Source organism: Podarcis filfolensis (assembly GCF_964270895.1).
Source record: "Podarcis filfolensis genome assembly, chromosome: 14".
Classification (NCBI taxonomy): Eukaryota; Metazoa; Chordata; class Lepidosauria; order Squamata; family Lacertidae; genus Podarcis; species Podarcis filfolensis.
Genome location: NC_139616.1, coordinates 50,115,239 through 50,134,046, shown reverse-complemented (window position 1 = coordinate 50,134,046; position 18,808 = coordinate 50,115,239). Strand labels below are relative to the sequence as shown.

The 18,808-nt window shown below is 41.5% G+C and overlaps 1 protein-coding gene across 8 annotated transcripts in view; it reads right to left on the bottom strand.

Annotated features, from left to right (window-relative positions):
* Positions 1 to 18,808, bottom strand: part of SDK1 (sidekick cell adhesion molecule 1) — a 575,941-nt gene that overhangs the window by 234,498 nt on the left and 322,635 nt on the right. For all 8 annotated transcript variants that reach the window (XM_083585530.1, XM_083585534.1, XM_083585535.1 and 5 more), the window contains 2 exons: positions 13,346 to 13,457; positions 12,056 to 12,249 (listed from right to left, as the gene is read on the bottom strand). In XM_083585530.1, the coding sequence (XP_083441656.1) occupies positions 12,056 to 12,249; positions 13,346 to 13,457 (306 nt within the window). The remainder of the gene's footprint in view (positions 1 to 12,055; positions 12,250 to 13,345; positions 13,458 to 18,808) is intronic.

Sequence of the window (18,808 nt, the reverse complement as noted above, 5' to 3'; positions counted from 1 at the left end):
TCTAGCCTTTTGTTCTGGATAGAAATTTCAACCAACAGCACAGAAGTAAGTCCTATGGAACATACGTTTACCGGGGCTAGGATTGCAGCCTGCCTTGCTCGGTTAAAGGAGTATATTGATAAAATGTTATTAAGTATGAAGAGAGGTCAGGCATCCTTTAATAAGAATGGAATGTTTGAGGGCTTTGTATAGAGATAGGATTGGAGTCTTCTCACTGTGCCTTTTGCCTCTGCTCCACCTTGTCAACGTCCAAGGGGTTGTGGCCTCACACTGCTTTGTCCCACCTGACTATCCTGACATCTTTGTATCATTGCTTTTTTTCTTTTCCCCTTTGTCCAGTTTTATTTTCAGCCACAGCTTCTGCTTTAAAGCACAATTGTTCATTTTATGTAGTGGCAAGATTTCATAAACTCTTACTGAAACGGCAGTATAAAAATAACTATTTGGAGCTGTTATATTAAAGGACCTCCAAGAACACGAGGAAAACATTGGTAGTTTTTTGTTTTTTTTAAAAGTATTAGTCCCATTTCCAAATGAGTGCAATGGCAATACTTAATCTTTGGATGACTAGTAGCAGAACAAATATGTTCTTATCTAATCTGCAGCAAATCTTCCCCAAAACTGCTGTTGTGCTAGCTCAGGAACACACTACCCTTTAAAAAATTTATAACAACTGCAGCTAATAAAACCAGAGTTTGGAACCACCTTAGTTTATCTTTGCTAGAACTGTATGAAGAAATCAAAGAAAGCCTTGCGACACTAGTAGGGAAATTGCGCTATGTGTTAGAAGCATGATGGGGATCATTTTATTTCTTGATACATCATGGATACAACTCACTACAATATTCAGATTGGAAGCATTTTGCAGGAATTTCTGACTGATAGAATACCAGGGCACTGAAATGCATTCATGTGACGGAGTGGGACCTTAGTTTTCTATTGAAATGAAAGGGGTGCGATTTAAGGCCCCTCAAGTCAAGGGCATTTAGCATATGAGCACTGTCTGCATTGCAAAATCCAGGTTAGGAGTTGCCAGAATGCCCTCGGAGCTGGACCTCAGTGTCCGGGCAGAACGATGGGGGTGGAGACGCTCCTTCAGGTATACTGGGCTGAAGGGCATATTGTCTGTCCTTTACATCAGAATGAGGCCTTTTTGCTTCCAGGGGCAGTTTGTGGTGCTGTGTGACAACCTTCTGGGCTACTAAGAAGCATGTGTGAGAGCTTAGATGATGTCTTGCAACAACATGCAACATGACCAGCCACCACAAGACTGTGAGCAATGAGAGCAGGAGATACAGTATGTGTGCCTCTTTCCCACCTTCACTTGTTCAAGCAGCACAACCCACCCACCCTCCTCCCCTTTGAGGAAGAGCAATGATTCACACACACACACACACACACACACCCACACACACACACACCCTGTACATCTAATCTGATTAGCATTGGATTGGCACATTTCCCACTTTCCCTAGGATGCTGCATTCTGGGTCAACTGGGTAGAATGATTTGACTGATTGATTTAATGATTTCTAATTGTCTCAAGATAGCATCTTAAAAAGTAGAGACATCACCTTGCCAACAAGGGTCCGTATAGTTAAAGCCATGGTTTTCCCAGTAGTGATGTATCGAAGTGAGAGCTGGACCATCAAGAAGGCTGATCGCCGAAGAATTGATGCTTTTGAATTATGGTGCTGGAGGAGACTCTTGGGAGTCCCATGGACTGCAAGAAGATCAAACCTCTCCATTCTGAAGGAAATCAGCCCTGGGTGCTCACTGGAAGGACAGATCGTGAAGCTGAGGCTCCAATACTTTGGCCACCTCATGAGAAGAGAAGACTCCCTGGAAAAGACCCTGATGTTGGGAAAGATGGAGGGCCCAAGGAGAAGGGGACGACGGAGGACAAGATGGTTGGACAGTGTTCTCGAAGCTACCAGCATGAGTTTGACCAAACTGCGGGAGGCAGTGGAAGACAGGAGTGCCTGGCGTGCTCTGGTCCATGGGGTCACAAAGAGTCGGACACAACTAAACGACTAAACAACAACAATTGTCTCAGCTTTGCAGGTTGACCTATGCCAGAGGACAAGTTCTTTAGAGAGAGGGGGCAGTGGGCAGAGACCCTAAAATGTGAATATAGGGTACAAAGAGATGGCTGCAGAACTCCTACAGGAAGGGCAATGGTGGCATCCAATAGCAGCACCTGGGCAGCTGGAGTAGATTCCTACAGAGGGCAGGGCAGGCTTGCCGAGAGGGTCTGGCACAGAATTGACCTATGAGCACCTGAGGCAGCTGTGGCCAGAAAGCCAAGTCTGTTCCCCAGGGCATGGAAACAGGTATCCATCAGTTCTCCACATTCACTGGTGCTAAGTTTTTATATTGCTGGAAGTTTTAAAAGTTTAATAAATAAAAAAAGCTTTGGCTTATTTAATCCCAATATACTGTCCGCCTCATTTTGCTGCCCACAATTTTGTAATTACAGTATGGCTGAATCATCCCACTTTATGTTTTGCTCTTTCGCTTGCTTATAAAAAGCCCAGGAATGAGGATATCACAACCTTTCTTGGTAATACATAACCAGCAGAATCATACCCAACCTGTCCTATTTATTCATAATATATCAGCAACCAAAATTATATCCAACCTGTTCTGTTTATTTGATCTAAAACTTGCCTACTCAGCTTTTACGCTATATTTCCAGAACTATTATTTCCTTTTTCCAAATCCCACATTGCCCCTTCCCTGTAACATCACATTCATCTGTATTTTGTCTTTGCCTGTTTTAAAACTTCAATTCATTTTTTTTTTTAAATAATATTTATTAAAATTTTTCAAAAATACAAAAAATATCACTTTACGGGACTCCCCCCTTCCCCCACCCCTACCATATTCCCCTTTCATATTGTTGGCCAAACAAGTTCCCCATTCAAATTGAAACTTAATTTGTTTTACAGTAAAAAAAAGAAAAAAAAAACCCAGTGTTCTTTCCCCAAGACCCACCCCATGTCATTCCACAATTTCCATTTTTTAATAAAAGAAGCACCCCAGATAATAGAAACAGAAAAGGTAGAGAATAAAAAAAATATAATGAATAATAGACCAATTCAGCAAAAAATAACCAAGTTGGCAAGCCTTTGGAGTTTTAGTTCTCCCCCCCCTGTCCCCGGTTTAATTTCCCCCTGACCATCAACCCCTGGTGTCTGCCTGGAATTCTTAAGACCATAAATCACAACTTTTCCCCAACTCCTTGCTGGCTTTTTCTTTTTTAAAATTAAAAAAATTTTTTTGAAAATCAAAATTATTATTATTATCATTATTTTTCAAAACTTTAACTTCAGTCTTTAATAAAACTGTAATAGAACTCCCTCCATTGTTCTTTCCAGGTTGTAGTCTGATTTCCCTTTGTTCCGCTGCTAAAACGTTGTAGTTCGAAAGTTTGGTAAGTCTGCAGGGATGGTTGTTATTCAGGGGCAAAACCTTACGTTCAGTCCCTTCCTTTCTTCAATAGAAAAATCTATTGTCTCCTTTAAAAAAACAAAAAAGAAAACACCCTGAAGACGAGATGTTATTTCCGTTTTGCAGCTTTCCCAGAAGATAACCAGTCCTGTAAAGTTCCATTGGTGTTTTTCCACTTTCCCAATCCTTGTAATGTCCCGAAACTCCTCAAGGGGGATTGTTGTATCTTTGTTTCCTCTAATCCAAAAGTCAATTTGTTATCCATATTCGCCATTTTGTATCCAAATTTTAACAAGTTGTAGCAAATTGTATCAAATTTAACCAGCCAAGTTCTCATAATAAAATCCACTCCGCTTTTCGACTTTGACAGCTATTTTGACAGCTGTCAAGATCTCCGACTCCTTTCACCAGGCTCTCTCTTCAGTCACCCCGGTTCCCAGGGGGGGGGGTTGCGTTTCCCTTCTCCAGTTCCTCCTCCAGCACAGTTCTTGTAGTTCCCCATCGTGAAATTTTGGATTTTTATCAGCAATGCAAGCCTTTTTGGGTCTTGGTTTCCCCGTCCTTGTTTTGGAAAGTTTACAATAGGGAGGGGACTGACTTCCTTTTTGGATCCCCCCCGCTCGTATCCAATTCGAAAAAAAAATTTTTTTTTCCTCCTTTTGAACCCGATTTCCAAATTTACTCACGGGTTGTTGTTGAAAAGTCCGAATTTTCAATGGAAGAAGTCAGCGCTCTCCGCCGAATGGCATGCGGCTTCGCTCAGCAGGGGAAGCAGAGAACTCAAGGCACCACGCTTCTCCCCGGCACCCGATCCGTAGCCTTTAAAAAGGCTCCTTCACGAGTCGGGAGGGCGCTAACGGTGCAAGCCGAGTCTCCATGTCCACGGCCTCCGTGGCCGTGGTTTCTAAGGGTCCCCGCATCGCCGGTGCGGTAGAACCCAGCCCCTGCCGAGCAGACTCCCTCCGGAGCTCGGAGGGAGTCCGCCATTCGGCGATGGCGCCAACCCGGAAGTCCTTAAAACTTCAATTCAAAAGGCTACAAGCACTTGGCCTTCAACGCGCTGTAGGATCACTCTATAGCAACAGGGGCAGGGGGATGCTAGCCATTGGCTAAGCTTGCCACAGCTGTGGGAATTATAGTTCGGCAAAATCTGTTGGGGAAAATGTTTCCCACGCCTGCTTTACAGATTCCTGAATGAATTATTTCATATTTCCATTGCTCTTGTTAGTGTACAATCCATTTGTGTTTAACCTACTTAAGCCACAAAACAAAAATATCTTCATTAAGTACCCCTCTGGAAAACACTGCATTTCATTCCAATTTCTTATCCCTGTTCAGATTTTTATCTCTCCAGAAGCCAACTCTCCCTTTCCAGGGTCCCATTTTGTGAAGCCTGGTGGCCCTGTACCAGCCACCTAAGGAGTCAAGCAGGGCTGTATTTTAGCCCCGGCCCTATTCAACTTATATATAAATGACATGGTCAAATACCTAATATCCCCGGAGTTTCATGCCCCCAAATTGGCCGAAAAATCAATTTCAGCGCTCCTCTATGCGGACGACGCGGTTCTCTTATCACGAACTAAAGTAGGCCTCAAAAGGCTACTAAGAGAATTCTCAGCCTACTGCTGGAGAGATCAACTGGTGGTTAATCACCAAAAAACCAAAGTCATGGTCTTCGCTAGGAGACACAGATATCACAGATGGGAGATGGACAATCAGCCAATAGAACAGGTCAAAATTTTCAAATACCTCGGAGTAGTCTTCCAGTCAACAGGGGCCCATCATAAATATGCTAGGGAAAAAGCATCTCAAAGCGCCAAAATACTGTCTCGCTTTTACTTTACCAAGGGGGGCAGACATATCCCAGCAGCTCTGGAGGTCTTTCAAGCAAAACCCTTGGCGCAATTACTCTATGGGGCCCAAATCTGGACGGGAAACCATTGCCGCACACTTGAAACGGTCCAGTCTAAATTTCTAAGACAGATTCTAGCCGTTCCACCATGCGCACCAAATGCGGCCCTATGGCTGGAGACTGGCCTCCTCTCCGTCGAAACCCGGACATGGTTAAGAACATTCAACTATTGGCTTCGCTTAAACTTAAACCCATCTGGACTGCTACCTCTAGTAGCACGAGATGCTCATAGAAGTTGGTGGTCCAAAGTAGTGCATCAAAAACTACTTACATGTGGCCTCCAAGCACAGCATCTCCTGAAAATGGGTCTACCCAAGGCAAAAACTGTTATTGACCAGCGCATGAAGGATATTGAGCAACAGAATAATCTGGCCTATATTAAGAAATTTAGTGCTTGGTACGCTTATCTGCCCCCCTCCCACTTTGATTTTCGGGCACCTTATTTGTCTACCCTAACCACTCCAAAACTTAGGTGGGCCTTTACACTGGCCAGACTAAATATGTTACCATCAGCTGTTCTTGAACGTAGATATCAAAAAATTTCATTCGAGAACTGGCTCTGCCCCTGTGGAGCTGGTTACGTGGAGACTGTCACACATTCTCTTGTCCTGCTCCCTGTGTAAAGATCTCAGGGACGAGACCACCATGCCGCTACTATCTGCCATCCCGGGCCGCTCTTGTGAAGCCAAGTTGTTCTCACTCCTAGCTGACTAGAGCAGCTCGACAACAGAGAAGGTTGCCAGGTTTGTCGAGAGAGCAATGAGACTGAGAGCTGCTGTCTGAATGACATCAGTGTCGTCGCCTAGGATCTTATTATTATTATCATTACCTCTGCCAAGTTTTAAGTACTGAGATTATTTTATGATAACTATTTCCGTAATGTATTCTGATGTGAAGCCTGGTAGACAGAATTTCTGCTCCAAATGAACTTTCCGGTCAGTTCTGGAGTGCTTGTCTAAGCAGGCTCAGGAAACCTTTTGTTTTCTTTATGCCAAGACATGCATGGTGTTATCTACTTGTGTACCCTACAAATATTTTATGTGCAGAAATGGACAAGCATAATAGAGTCCTTAAGTGCTGCTAAAACAGAATTTAATAATGTAGGCTTCAGAAGAAACACCTTCAAGAAAGCTCAGAGAGAATGATCCCTTTTAGGGGACTTCCGGAGGCAGCGCCATCGGTAATGGCGGATTCCCTCCAGCTGTGAGGGAATAGCTCCACGGAAATCGGGTCTAGCCGCGACGGCGACGCGGGGACCCTTTAGAAAACTACAGGCGGGAGAAGCCTGTGTTCGTGGGACTCAGCGGGCACCTTCAGCGCCCCCCCCCCTAACTGCAAGGGAACCCCGCAAGGGGTCCCGGAGCAAAACGAGGAGATAGACACGGTGCTGAGAGCCGACTGCTTCTTCCGTGGAGCGAAGCCGCACAGCCATTGCCGGTGAGCGCTGACCTTTTCCCTGGGACAATTCGGCTAACAAACAACTACCCGTGAGTAGGTCAAGTTCAAAGACCGGGGAATTTAAGAAAAAGAGGATTAATTTGGCACCGAAATGGGAAGGTGCAAACAGGAAGTCCGCCTTCCTTTCTGTATATAGATCAAAGCAAAGACTGATCAAGCTAACGCTGGAGAGCTGGGTTTAAAAGGACTTAAATCCTAACGTCAAATTAAAAGATTTCCCTCCCTGAATTGCAGGAGGGGGGAGGGAAGAGGAGAAAATATATTTTGCCTGCAAAAAAAGTGGAGGAAAAAGGAGTAAAAGACCACCACTTAACCCTTGGGAACGGACTGCCAGATTAATAAAACTGCTGTACTGAGAATCGCACTATTTATGGACAATGTAACTTTGTGACAGTTAACTCTGCAAGTGAGACACTTTTACTCTGAGGGTTACTTTGGACTTGGAACTGTTGCTTTTTGCTTTTGTAGAAGGGGGACTTTGGAAAATCGGAAAAGAGACTCTATTGCAATACCATTGATCGTTACTGTGTCCCCCTAGAGGAACTTTGAAATTGTTGCAACTAGCCAGGGGATTTTCCACTCTTGACTGGCCTGGGAAACTTCCGTAGCAAAACAAGTTTTGGCCGTGGGATTGACCTTGACTTTCAGATCCCTAGATAAAGTGGCATGGCAGACTTGCTTCAGGAAAAGACAACAAGATCGGGAAAGGTTAGACAGCAGCAGACTAGTGTAACGCAGCAGCGCAGAGCATCCGTATCTGCCTCTGCATCTGTATCTGCCCCTTCTGCATCACAAGGAAAAGATCCTGCACAAGGAAAAGATCCTGCACAAGTTGGGTCTAAAGGAATGGCTACTGAAGAGGGATTCACTTCAGTATTAAATAAAATTTTTGAAACCTTGGAAAAATTAAGTAACCAAGTTACTGAAGCGACTACTAAAATCGACCAAAATACTACTAGCATCAACAATTTGGGGCAGAAGGTGAACTCAAATACAGAAGCTATTGAAAGACTGTTGCAAGAATCCGCTTCGAACCAAAATGCAGTTGAGGAAGCAAAGGAAAAAGTGCTGGCTGTAGAGGAAAAGATTCCAACTATATGCAAAGAGCTAAAGGACCACCGATCGCTTCTGTCTATGATCGAACTTAAGGAAAAACAGACTAATCTGAGGATCAGGGCGGTCCCTGAATTGGAAAAAGACAGTTTGAGTGACTTTCTTACGCAGGAATTTGCAGAATTTTGGAAATTGGATGCTAAGCAGGATTTCAAGATAGTAAGTGCTTTTAGACTTGGAAGAGGAGGGAGAAAGAACAGGGTGAGAGACTGTTTGGTTACCCTCCGAATGAAAGAAGAGAGAGATAAAATACTGAGTCTGCACTTCCAGAAGACCTTGGAAATAAACGATTCAAGAGTGGAGATATTCAAGGATATTCCGAAATACTTATTGGATCTTAGAACTTGGCTTCCAGGTGGAAAAATCAAAATTGGAAACAGAATTGTTAGATCCCAAAACTAAGATACTTTCAAGAATGTATAACTTGCTGTTGAAATGGAATACGCAGGATGAAACGGTTAAATCTGCAATGATTAAATGGGCACAAGATATTGGTCATAACATTATGTTTGCGGACTGGGAACAGTTGTGGACCACCGGTATGAAATTTACGGCATGTAATGCCTTAAGAGAGAATATTATGAAAATGATATACAGGTGGTACATGACACCAGTCAAGCTTGCAAAAATATATCATTTGCCCGATAACAAATGTTGGAAATGTAAAGAAAATGAAGGTACATTCTTTCACCTTTGGTGGACGTGCCCAAAGATTAAGGCTTTCTGGGAGATGATCTATAATGAAATGAAAAAGGTATTTAAATATACCTTCCTGAAGAAACCAGAGGCCTTTCTCCTGGGCATAGTCGGCCAATTGGTGCCAAAGAAGGATAGAACTTTCTTCATGTATGCAACAACAGCAGCAAGAATACTCATTGCAAAGTATTGGAAGACACAAGATTTACCCACCCTGGAAGAGTGGCAGATGAAGGGGATGGACTATATGGAATTAGCGGAAATGACTGGCAGAATCCGAGACCTGGGAGAAGAGTTGGTGGAAGAAGATTGGAAGAAATTTAAAGACTATCTTCAGAAACACTGTAAAATTAATGAATGTTAAAAATGATGTTGGATTGAAAATAAGAGGCACTAGCAACAAAGTTAATGAGAATATGCAAAAATGAGTTGATAATGGATGAAAATATAGAGCTATAATATGTTAAGATATAAACGAAAGAGGGTAAGGATTTGCTGATTTGATTATTTAAATGGGAATACAAAAAGGGGAGGTGTGAGGAAGTCAAGGAAACAAGCTAATGAGTTTAAAGTTACAAAAAATGGGTTTGTTTTTAATTTTTTTGTATCTATTTGTTTTTTGTACTTTGTATTTTTATTTCTATTTTTTATTTTTTTTTATTTTTGTATGGTTTTTTTTTCTTTTTGTATTTTGTAAATTTATGTGTTTGTAAAATTTCAATAAATATTTTATAAAAAAGAGAGAGAGAATGATCCCTTTTATAGGAGCTCTTTATCATATTTGATTCTCGCCTGCACCTTCCCCTTGGTGCTGTGCCCTGACTAATTAAGAGATGGCACTCTTCCATTTTGGAACGCCAGCTTTTTTCATGAATTATTCCACTACTGGGTTGTTTTAGCTTCCTGTTAGACACCCCTCCTAATGTTCCACAAATACATAAATCCCCCAATGCAGCTGACACTGGGAGTAAACAAACCAAACGAGAGTGGCTTGCCGCATGAAAAGTGCAATAAAATTAACTGATAACCAATTTGTTACTGATTTCTTTTCATCTGCTTCTTCATTCTGCAAGCTCTTTTCATGACTTCATTCACCAGTGCCCCTATAAAAACTGATATGAGAAATAAAACATCCCAAATAAGAGTATGCAGACAACTCTAATCAAAGTTGTCATTGCAACACTCAAAATCTTTCCCCTAGCGCTTGGTTTTTCTGTTCTAGCTACTTAAGCACCATCTTCACTTGGAGAATCAGGGGTTGAAATAGTGCAGGAAGCAGGATCTGACAGGACAGCAGCAAAATTAAATTAGTCACAATAAAATGGTGGGGATAAAAAAGGGCTTAAATCAGAATCATAAATAATTGAAATGGGCTTTTGGTCTTTTAAAAAGGGAAAAGAAGCTGGGAGATAATAATCTGCAGGAATAAAACAAAAGAAGAACCTTAGAATCAAAGTTCACACAAAAAGCATTCTAAAATAAAAAGAGGACAAGGAATAAAAGTGTAACACAACTTTGCAAAGGGGAAAAATGAGAAGCACTTCTTGACTTGCATAAAATGCTCCAAAGTGCCTGAAGTTAATAAAAGCCATCTGCTACATTTAGAACAAATACATAAAACAAAGTATGAATTCACCATATGTACATTGAGGGCGCACATCATGTGTCAAGAAGGAAGCTGGGAAGGCCACTAACTGACAGCAGAGCTGCTCAGAGGCAGCAGAGGTGGCTTGCACACTTTGACAGCCATTACTTCTCTTCCCATGTCTCCTTCATCCATCTTAATGGCGCAATCCTATACTGGTGCTAAATCAAGTTAAGATGGAGCAAAGTATGCCAGACCCATTCTGCATTCTGGAGCAGGACCACGGCTGGCTGAGCTGGCCTAAGCCTGACGGAGGGAAAATAAGCCTTTAAAACATTGTGAGTACACCACCTTTCTTGCCAGATTAACTTATACCAGGTTGCCAGGTCACAGGACTGAGCTGAACAGGTTTAGGATCCAGGCTAAGTCTCATCCTCTCTGGTCCTACCAAGATCCACTGGCTCCCAGGTGAGCTGGGATGGAGAAGATACCTTGGTATATCTCCAACTGAGTCAAGGATGGGGATTTATGCTGGTATAGTCCAGCTGCACTGCAAACTTCCTGGTTTAAGTGGAGATCTGCTGGATCCTAACCCTGCTCATTCTCATGGATCTTGCCATAGGATTGTTACCTTTGTTCATTCATTCATTCAAATAAATATTAAAATAACAAAATAAAACTACTGTGGCAACCTTAAGAAGAATGGTCAATAAAACCACAAATTATTGTTAGAGTTCAAAAGTACAAGCTGATTAAAATTCCCAGTTGTATAAAAAGTGCAATACTCTGCCATTAGAGACTGTGCAACACCTCCTTTCTCAGCTGACCCACAAGAGCTGTCAACTGAGCAACCTTACAGGTTGGGAAGCACAAATTAGAAATGTGTGCCAGGTCTGCTCTGTTTGCTAACACATTCAGTTTCAGCGGCCAACTAGCTGGTAGATATGACCCAAATCCTTATAGGTGGTCTATCAATACAGCAGACACCATGGCCAAACAGCAAATCTTGGACCAAACTTCTTTAGGGTGCAGGTGGTAGATCACATGGACAAATGCTCAGAGAATACACACACACATGTCCAGCTGATCTGAGACCAGTGGATCTTATGCAGGTCCCACATATCTTATATAAGTCCCTAAAAGTGGGCATTCTGGGGAAGTAGTGGAGGTGGGACTGGGGGGGGGGACTTAGAGGCAAGTGCATGAAATTTGTTTCTCCCTTGCAATAATGCCTGGAGGGCAGGAAGTTTCTTCTTTCAACAGCCAGCATGCAGTTAAAAGCAAGAGTTTCAGAAGGGGGTGCTGTTTAAGCGTTGAGGTCACATAGAGACCTGAAGGATTAAGAAATGGCCAGTTAAATTGAGGGCCTTGTGGCTAGACTGCAAGGTAGCTTGGGGATACTTTGTGACCACGACCATTTCTTCTCCAGAACTTCAAATTTCTCTATAAGCGTTCACAAGTAGAAAGTAATACAGAGCAACTTTCTTAAGTGCTCTGCCAGGAATAAGCTGGCAATTAGACAGGGCTTCATCCAGCTGGAAACCAAGACATGTAAGCTGCCTGATAACTATTTAATATACTATGTTTCTTCCAGTTTCATGATCACAGTTTAAGATTCACAATGTTTTCCATATAACATTGCTGTTAAGGGAAAGAATATCCTTGATGAATTTGTATTCACAATGAAGAATTAATTTTGAAGATAACCCTACTTCACCCCTTTTGTTCCATTTGCCAAGGAGAAGTTCAGCTGTAAGGTCAGTGAAATATTAAAATAACCATTTCTATTTCCTATTGTACTTCAGTTCAAGGCTTGTGTTATGAAAAAGGAGCATTACCTAGGATAGACAGAAAAGCCTTTGCTCTCTCCGGCTCAGCGGCAGCGATGCCTCTCAAGTGTGCTTCACAGACGTACATTCCAATGTCAGCAGAGGTTGGGTTGGCAATAGCAAGACGTCTCCCAAAACTGCTAACTCCACTGGTTATTTTGATCCCGTTCCTCTTCCAGGCTACGCTTAATTTTTCAGTAGGCCTGTGAGGGTAAAAGTCACACCAATTATTACTGTGAATTATGTTATCTGCAGTAATAACACACTGAACATATGACTCACCTAACTCTTCCAGGTTTGCAGGCACATTGAGCAAGGGACACTTAGAAATAAATCTAGACGCCGCTCCGAGGTCGTAGGCAGAAGCATGCATCAGAGGAGGGGAAGAACAGCTCGAGTGCCATCAAACAAGCATGGCTAATTGTTACAGCAATGGAACTTTTAAGTGCTAATGATTTGCTTTGCCTAAGCAAAGGATGCTAAAAATAAACACTACTCAAGGGACACAGCTGCATGGGAGGCACTTTCATTATAGCTCAATTTTGGAGGTGGCTCTAACTATTATCAAGAATGCCTCCGCTTTTGCAGGAAGAAGCAATCAATTGGCTCTTGGGACATTTCGGATCTTTATCTCTCGCGAGGGATCTTCTGCCACCCTTGTACACATTGTAAAAAATTCAATTCACTGGTAAGAAAGCATCAAATCCCCAGTACTCATTTAACATTATTGAGGTACTTGAAGAGCAGAACAGCTATTGTGGCTTCCCTTTCCATATCCAAAGACTTCCTTGGGATGAAGGGGATAAGTAGTATCTTTAATGAATAAGGATAGCACATAAATTAACATATTTATCAGTGCTGTGATTAATTGCAAGGATGTCTAACATTGTAGACACCTGTCCACCAAGACAAGTTGCACAACTTTAATCTTCTGTATAAATAATACTGACAAAATTATTATTATTTTAACTTCCCAATTCCTTTCTGCAGTTCAGGGAATAATGCACATCACTGTGAAAATAAACACTACTCTCGGGACTCAGCTGTATGGAAGGGAGTTTCATTATAACTCAGTTTCGAAGATGGCACTAATTATGATCAAGAATGCCTCTGAATTCACAGGGAAGCGGCAACTAGGAATACAATTCAACTCACTAGGTTTAGATTCCACACTTCTTGGGGGGGGGGAAACCAATTCTGCGTATTACCACTTTGAATTAAACAGATGTCTTCCCTCCTATTTCAGGGTTGACATGTTCCTTAAAATGAGTTCTCATTCTGTCCTGGCTGTTACATTACCTGCCATTGGCCACACATTCCAGGATGGCTTCATTACTCCCAGCGACCACACTGGTATTGCGTGGAGGAATTACGATGACAGGAGCCGCAGTGGAGGACAAGATGTCGGGACCTACAAAGGAGGAAACCAAAAAAGCCATAAACATTTGGTATGTCTGGTTCAGGAGAAACATACATGACTAGAGTCAGTATTTACCCAGGTTAGCCAAGTTGTTGCCCCTGAAAAATCAGTCCGTTTTTGGAAGATGTACGGGGACAACCTTTTAAAAACGTTATTAGTACAGTAATTTTAATTACATTACACATGCAGTATGAGTTATTATAATCCAGTTTCATTGCCTCCTCTGTGCCTCTTAACAGTTAATGCCCTAGGCAAAGATAGATTCATCTTGACTCAAGCACATATTTTCCTAGTGTATAAAAATAATGAAGAGCCACTTTGCCATTTTTACTGTATTATGTGACTGGACCAGGGCGTGATGGGCAACCCCTCTGCACTCATACTTGGGATCACTGCATCCCAACCCAAGATGCTTTTGGTCTCACAGATGGCTCTTCTCTACTTGCTGCAACTATATATTATATTCCTATGTTCACAACAGCCTGTCCTGCATTGTATTTGGACATATGATAATAAACTTCAATGTAAGCCTGCTTAAATAATGAAAAAGAGCTTCTCATTCCCATGGATCGTTTGGTACTTATTCTAGAATAGTTGCAACTTGGACACCCTCAGCAATGTTTACTCTCTGGAAAAAGTGGTTATGGGGGTGGTTGGCATTTTGTGTTTCCGCAACAAAGAAAGACCAATTACAAGCACACATAAGTACGTCTACTTTCATTGATGAAATTCTTCATAAGCAGCAAAAAAATATATATTTTCACTTTTGCTCTGCAGTAGATCTCCATCCTTTCATTAGCAAATGCCTCTTTGGTCATTAAAAAACAAACAAACTGCTTTCCTTATACTTTGCAAACCCCTTTTATTTTAGTACTTGAAGCTTCATATCACTGGAAGCCAAGAGAGCCTCAGGGCTGCGCCCAAGCAACATGGAGGAGGCCCCTTTTCTGGAGAAGAAATAAACAGAGCTCCAAAGAGGTTTTTCCTGCTACCAAGCACTTTTATTTTTATCAAACATTTGCTGACTTATATTTTTAAGATCTTTTCATGTTTTGTTTAATCTTACTACTTCCATGCAGTTTCAAAAGAGCCTGCAAGTACTTGAGTGAATTCTTTAAAAAGATTTTTATACACTAGGGAGCAAATACGAAATTAACAAAGCAGCATATCACAGCAACTTCAATCCTCTTTTCTTATCAGAAAAGTAAATAACCCAAATCTGCTTCTCTTTTGTGAGTCTACAAACTGTAAATAATTTAGCTTATGCAACTCGGCATGCTGGGGGGGGGGGAATGGCAAAGGGAGGAGGAAAGCTGCTGTCTTAGGCTTGTTTCTTTTAAAAAAATTCAATGCATGTATTTAATAAGTGAATTAAAATACCAATATGTTATTGCTTTGCTTCAAGCTATTCATTTGGGGGAAACACTGCATTGTTTTCACTACATGAAAAAGAGTATAATAAAAGATTGCTAAAAATAAGGATTGCAATAAAAGAGTTGCAGGGGGAAAGGAAATTAAACTACATCTAAACCAATGAAAATCCAAACTGGCTCATCAAACACTATACATTAAGGCAGCTTAGCAGTTATAAAATCTGCATTTACAAGATGATGCAATTAGGAAATGGCAACTGGAAGTTTCCAAATCCTTCAGTCACTTGCAGAAAAATCTATCATGAAACTGCAGAGGATGAAAAATATTTGTGGCATATTTACTTCCGTTCTTTTCTTCAGATGTTCAGTAGTACAAAGGTTTAAAATGTGACTAGCAATAGAGAAGAACTGCCCCCAACCCAAAAAAATTGATTGTGCACATTCATAAATGGCATTGAAGTCTTTGTTTTTTAACCTATCAAATATGACTACCGATCTGACCAATTGTGACTTTCAGCACCACTGCTGGTTCTACCCAAATAGCTGTTTGAGCCTGACCTTTTGTGCCTTATCCTCAAAACTAGGATCACAGTAAAATCCTGAGACTGATGACAAGTTAGTTTGTCATGTCTGCCCATGCTCATTAAGCCTAGATCGCCGCAACCTTGTGTGAGGCCAGATATTGATTGCTGTGACCTGTCACTTTGCCACACCTAGCTCAATGCAGTTGTCCCTTTCGACTCCATCCCAGAACGGTTGCAGGATGTACTCACAGGTGCATGTGAAACCAACCAATCATGACATTGCAACATGCACCATGGTGGCAGAAGACATAACAAGGTCTGAAGTTGCACTTCTTTAATGCACATGTGCAGGGATCTTGGGGAAATGACCAGTGTTAAGTCAAGATTATACAGTGGATTTCAGTAAATAGCAAAACAATTAAGTATTCCATAGAGTACGTTCATCAATCCCTAGGTACAACTAGTGGGGTATGTTTATTTGTTTGTTATAACAGACACACACACACACAAATTATTTATCAAACTGCTTTTCAAACTCCCCACTGCTTAAACATTAGATTTCCATGTGAGAGAGGCTTAATGTTCAACAAACTCAAGTCCAACCACTGCCCCAGACTCTGGGCATGTGTGAACCCCTCACCCCAGAGCTTGGGTTTATAGGATTCTTTGGATTTTACTCAAAGAATACTAGCATGTCACTGCTCAAGAAAGGATCTGTTCAAAGGCATAGCCACAAAACCTGACCCTCATGACGAATGGGGTATGCCCTGTGATCATGCTTGCCATGTTTGTCTAAGGCACTCCAGATGTTGTTGGTCTCCAAATCCCATCAGTGTCAGGAATCATGGTTAATAATCAGATGGCGGGAGTTGTAGTCAAGTAGGCTGCACACTGGCTACTTCGGTCTAGGAAAATGACCAACAGTAATGAGAGGAAGAAGAGCACAAACTGCTTGGGCCAGTTCCTGATATGTGGGGTGTTTGCAATTCTCAAAACCTTTACCACAAGGTCAACAATATTGCCCTTTGGGCAGTCTTTCAGAGATCATGTCAAAAATAGAGGGAGAGAGCAGTCAGTGACCCCTGTAACCAATCTAGGAAGCACTCAAGCTCAATTGGTTGATTTGCCCCCAATGAGTTCATCAGCCAAATCTGATTTGGAACATAATATCACTGTGTTCTTTATGTGATCCCTGATTGGCTGAGATCAACTGCCTCTAACAGAAATCAATCCTGCGAATGTTAGAAAGCAGTATCAAGGACAGAAGGGAAATGACAACAGTACTATTTTGTTTAAATATGGCCGTAATTTTATGTGCATTCACTTGGCAGCAAACTTACTTGATGATGCAGTGGCACAGAAATCTGGAAATTAATAAATAAATAACTTTGCTTCCACTTAAATATGCATACACCCTTGTGTAAATTAATTGAAACAAAGCATGTTTTCTATCTTAATCATAATCCTGTACTCAAAACAAACACAGAAAGTAAGTTTGATCATTTTTTATGTTGGCTGATGCAATCATTACATCAGCAGCTGCTGTATTGCATCAGATTTTAGAATCCTGTCTGGCCGCCGTAGTATATGATGCAATCATTACATCAGCAGATACAGTATTTCAGCTTTTAGAAACCTGACCATATGTGATTCGACCACGGTTCGAGATGGATGTGACACCTAGGAAACGTACGAAGATCGTAACTCTGCACGAACACACAGCTAAGAAGTATCAAGAGATTGCTTCAGTGGTTGGTGTGAGTTTAGCAACTGTCAACTGTGTCATCAAGTTGAAGCAGGAAACCGGATCGGTTTCTCCTAAATGTAAAGGAAAGTGTAGTCGTAAAAAGAAAACAACTCCTAGAGGTGATGCTTACTTGCTTTGACAAAGCAAAAAGGATCACCGCAAGATGAGTGACTCATTGAATATGGATTTGAAGGAGAAAGGAATCCAAATCAGTTCCTCTGCAGTTCGCATTTTTGTGCAATAAACTACTAAATTCATTGTTTGTTTCAATTAATTTGCACAAGGGGGTAGACTGGGGGTGTAAAGTTTTGGGGGGTTTTAAGTGTGAAACAAAACATTTTATGAGCTGCTTGTTTCTTTCAGTTGCATCTATATTTTTACCTTTATTTGTTGGGGGGACATTTTTGTCCCAAGGCCTTCGTGTTACTTGCCATTATATTCTGTGGGGAAAGGTGCTTATTGTTATTTTGAATCATTTATTTTTTGCTTTTGAAGGCTGAAGCTTTTACTAACTCCTCGTTTCTAATGTATGGGACTTAAATATGGAAGGATTGCCTCATTGAGTTTCAGACAAGGGGAGAGATTAGAACAAAGCCATATGCTGAAAGGCCAATAGACAAGGTACTAATTTGGCAATAATGCCCACCTCCACCTGCCATGCCACCAGCCCTGCTCTTCATCTGCTTCAAAAGAAGCCAAAGAACAAATGAGGACTTTCTGGTGACCTCTAACAGATCACTCTGGAAGAGAGTCCCTTTGTGCTGCAAATAGATAAGCGAGGGAGTTGGGGTGACTTCATTGTGCTTGCAATGAGGCAGATATAGGCTGGACTTCATTTGCTAACTTCTTACTAATTGCAAAGTGAACAATGGTGAATAGCGTTCGCACTTATTTCATTTTCATTCATGCTACGTCCTGGAAGAAGCCTATTAGCAAAATTAGCAATCTGATAATGGCTTTTGAACATGTGGGGTTAAGATGATGCTGATCAAGACCTAATATATTTCTTTTGAATCTTGCCATAACAGTAGAATAATACTGGCTTTTTATCTAATGGAGGACTAATGTGCTGAGGCTTCTAAATAGCGTATAATATGTTGCTTTGTTCAGTTATATTAAACTCATCAAAATGCTTCGTGATTGGCCCGTAGAACATCAATTGAAGAAATAATTATTAGCAAACATGTAACCAATATGTAACACTTCACATTTCTGAAAGGGTCTTATAATTAGGCAGCATATTAGCAGTTTCCTTGTAGCTGAAAAGGGTCATTTGCAGTTTTGCACAGCCAACTGCTCACATTTGTACCCACAATAGCCCCTTCTCTCTAATTGTGATCCCCAATCCGCTTGTGAGAGTCCAACGTCAAATCTATCATGAGTTAGAAGAAGAAGAAGAAAGAAACAGAAGAGCGGAGCTATTTGCAAAGAATCATGGGCAAGATACCTAACAGCTGCTACAAACCAGAAGGCCTAAACCCAAGCCCAGTTTGTCATTCTGAAAAATTCACTAGATTCTGAAACACCAAGCTTGTGGCCTTGTCCACAGAGTCATAGAATCATAGAATTGTAGAGTTGAAAAGGACCATTAGGGTCATCTAGTTCAACCCCCTGCAATGCAGGATTCATTTGTCCAATGTGAGGCTCATATACACAACCCTGAGATCAGGAGTCTCATGCTCTACTGACTGAGCTATT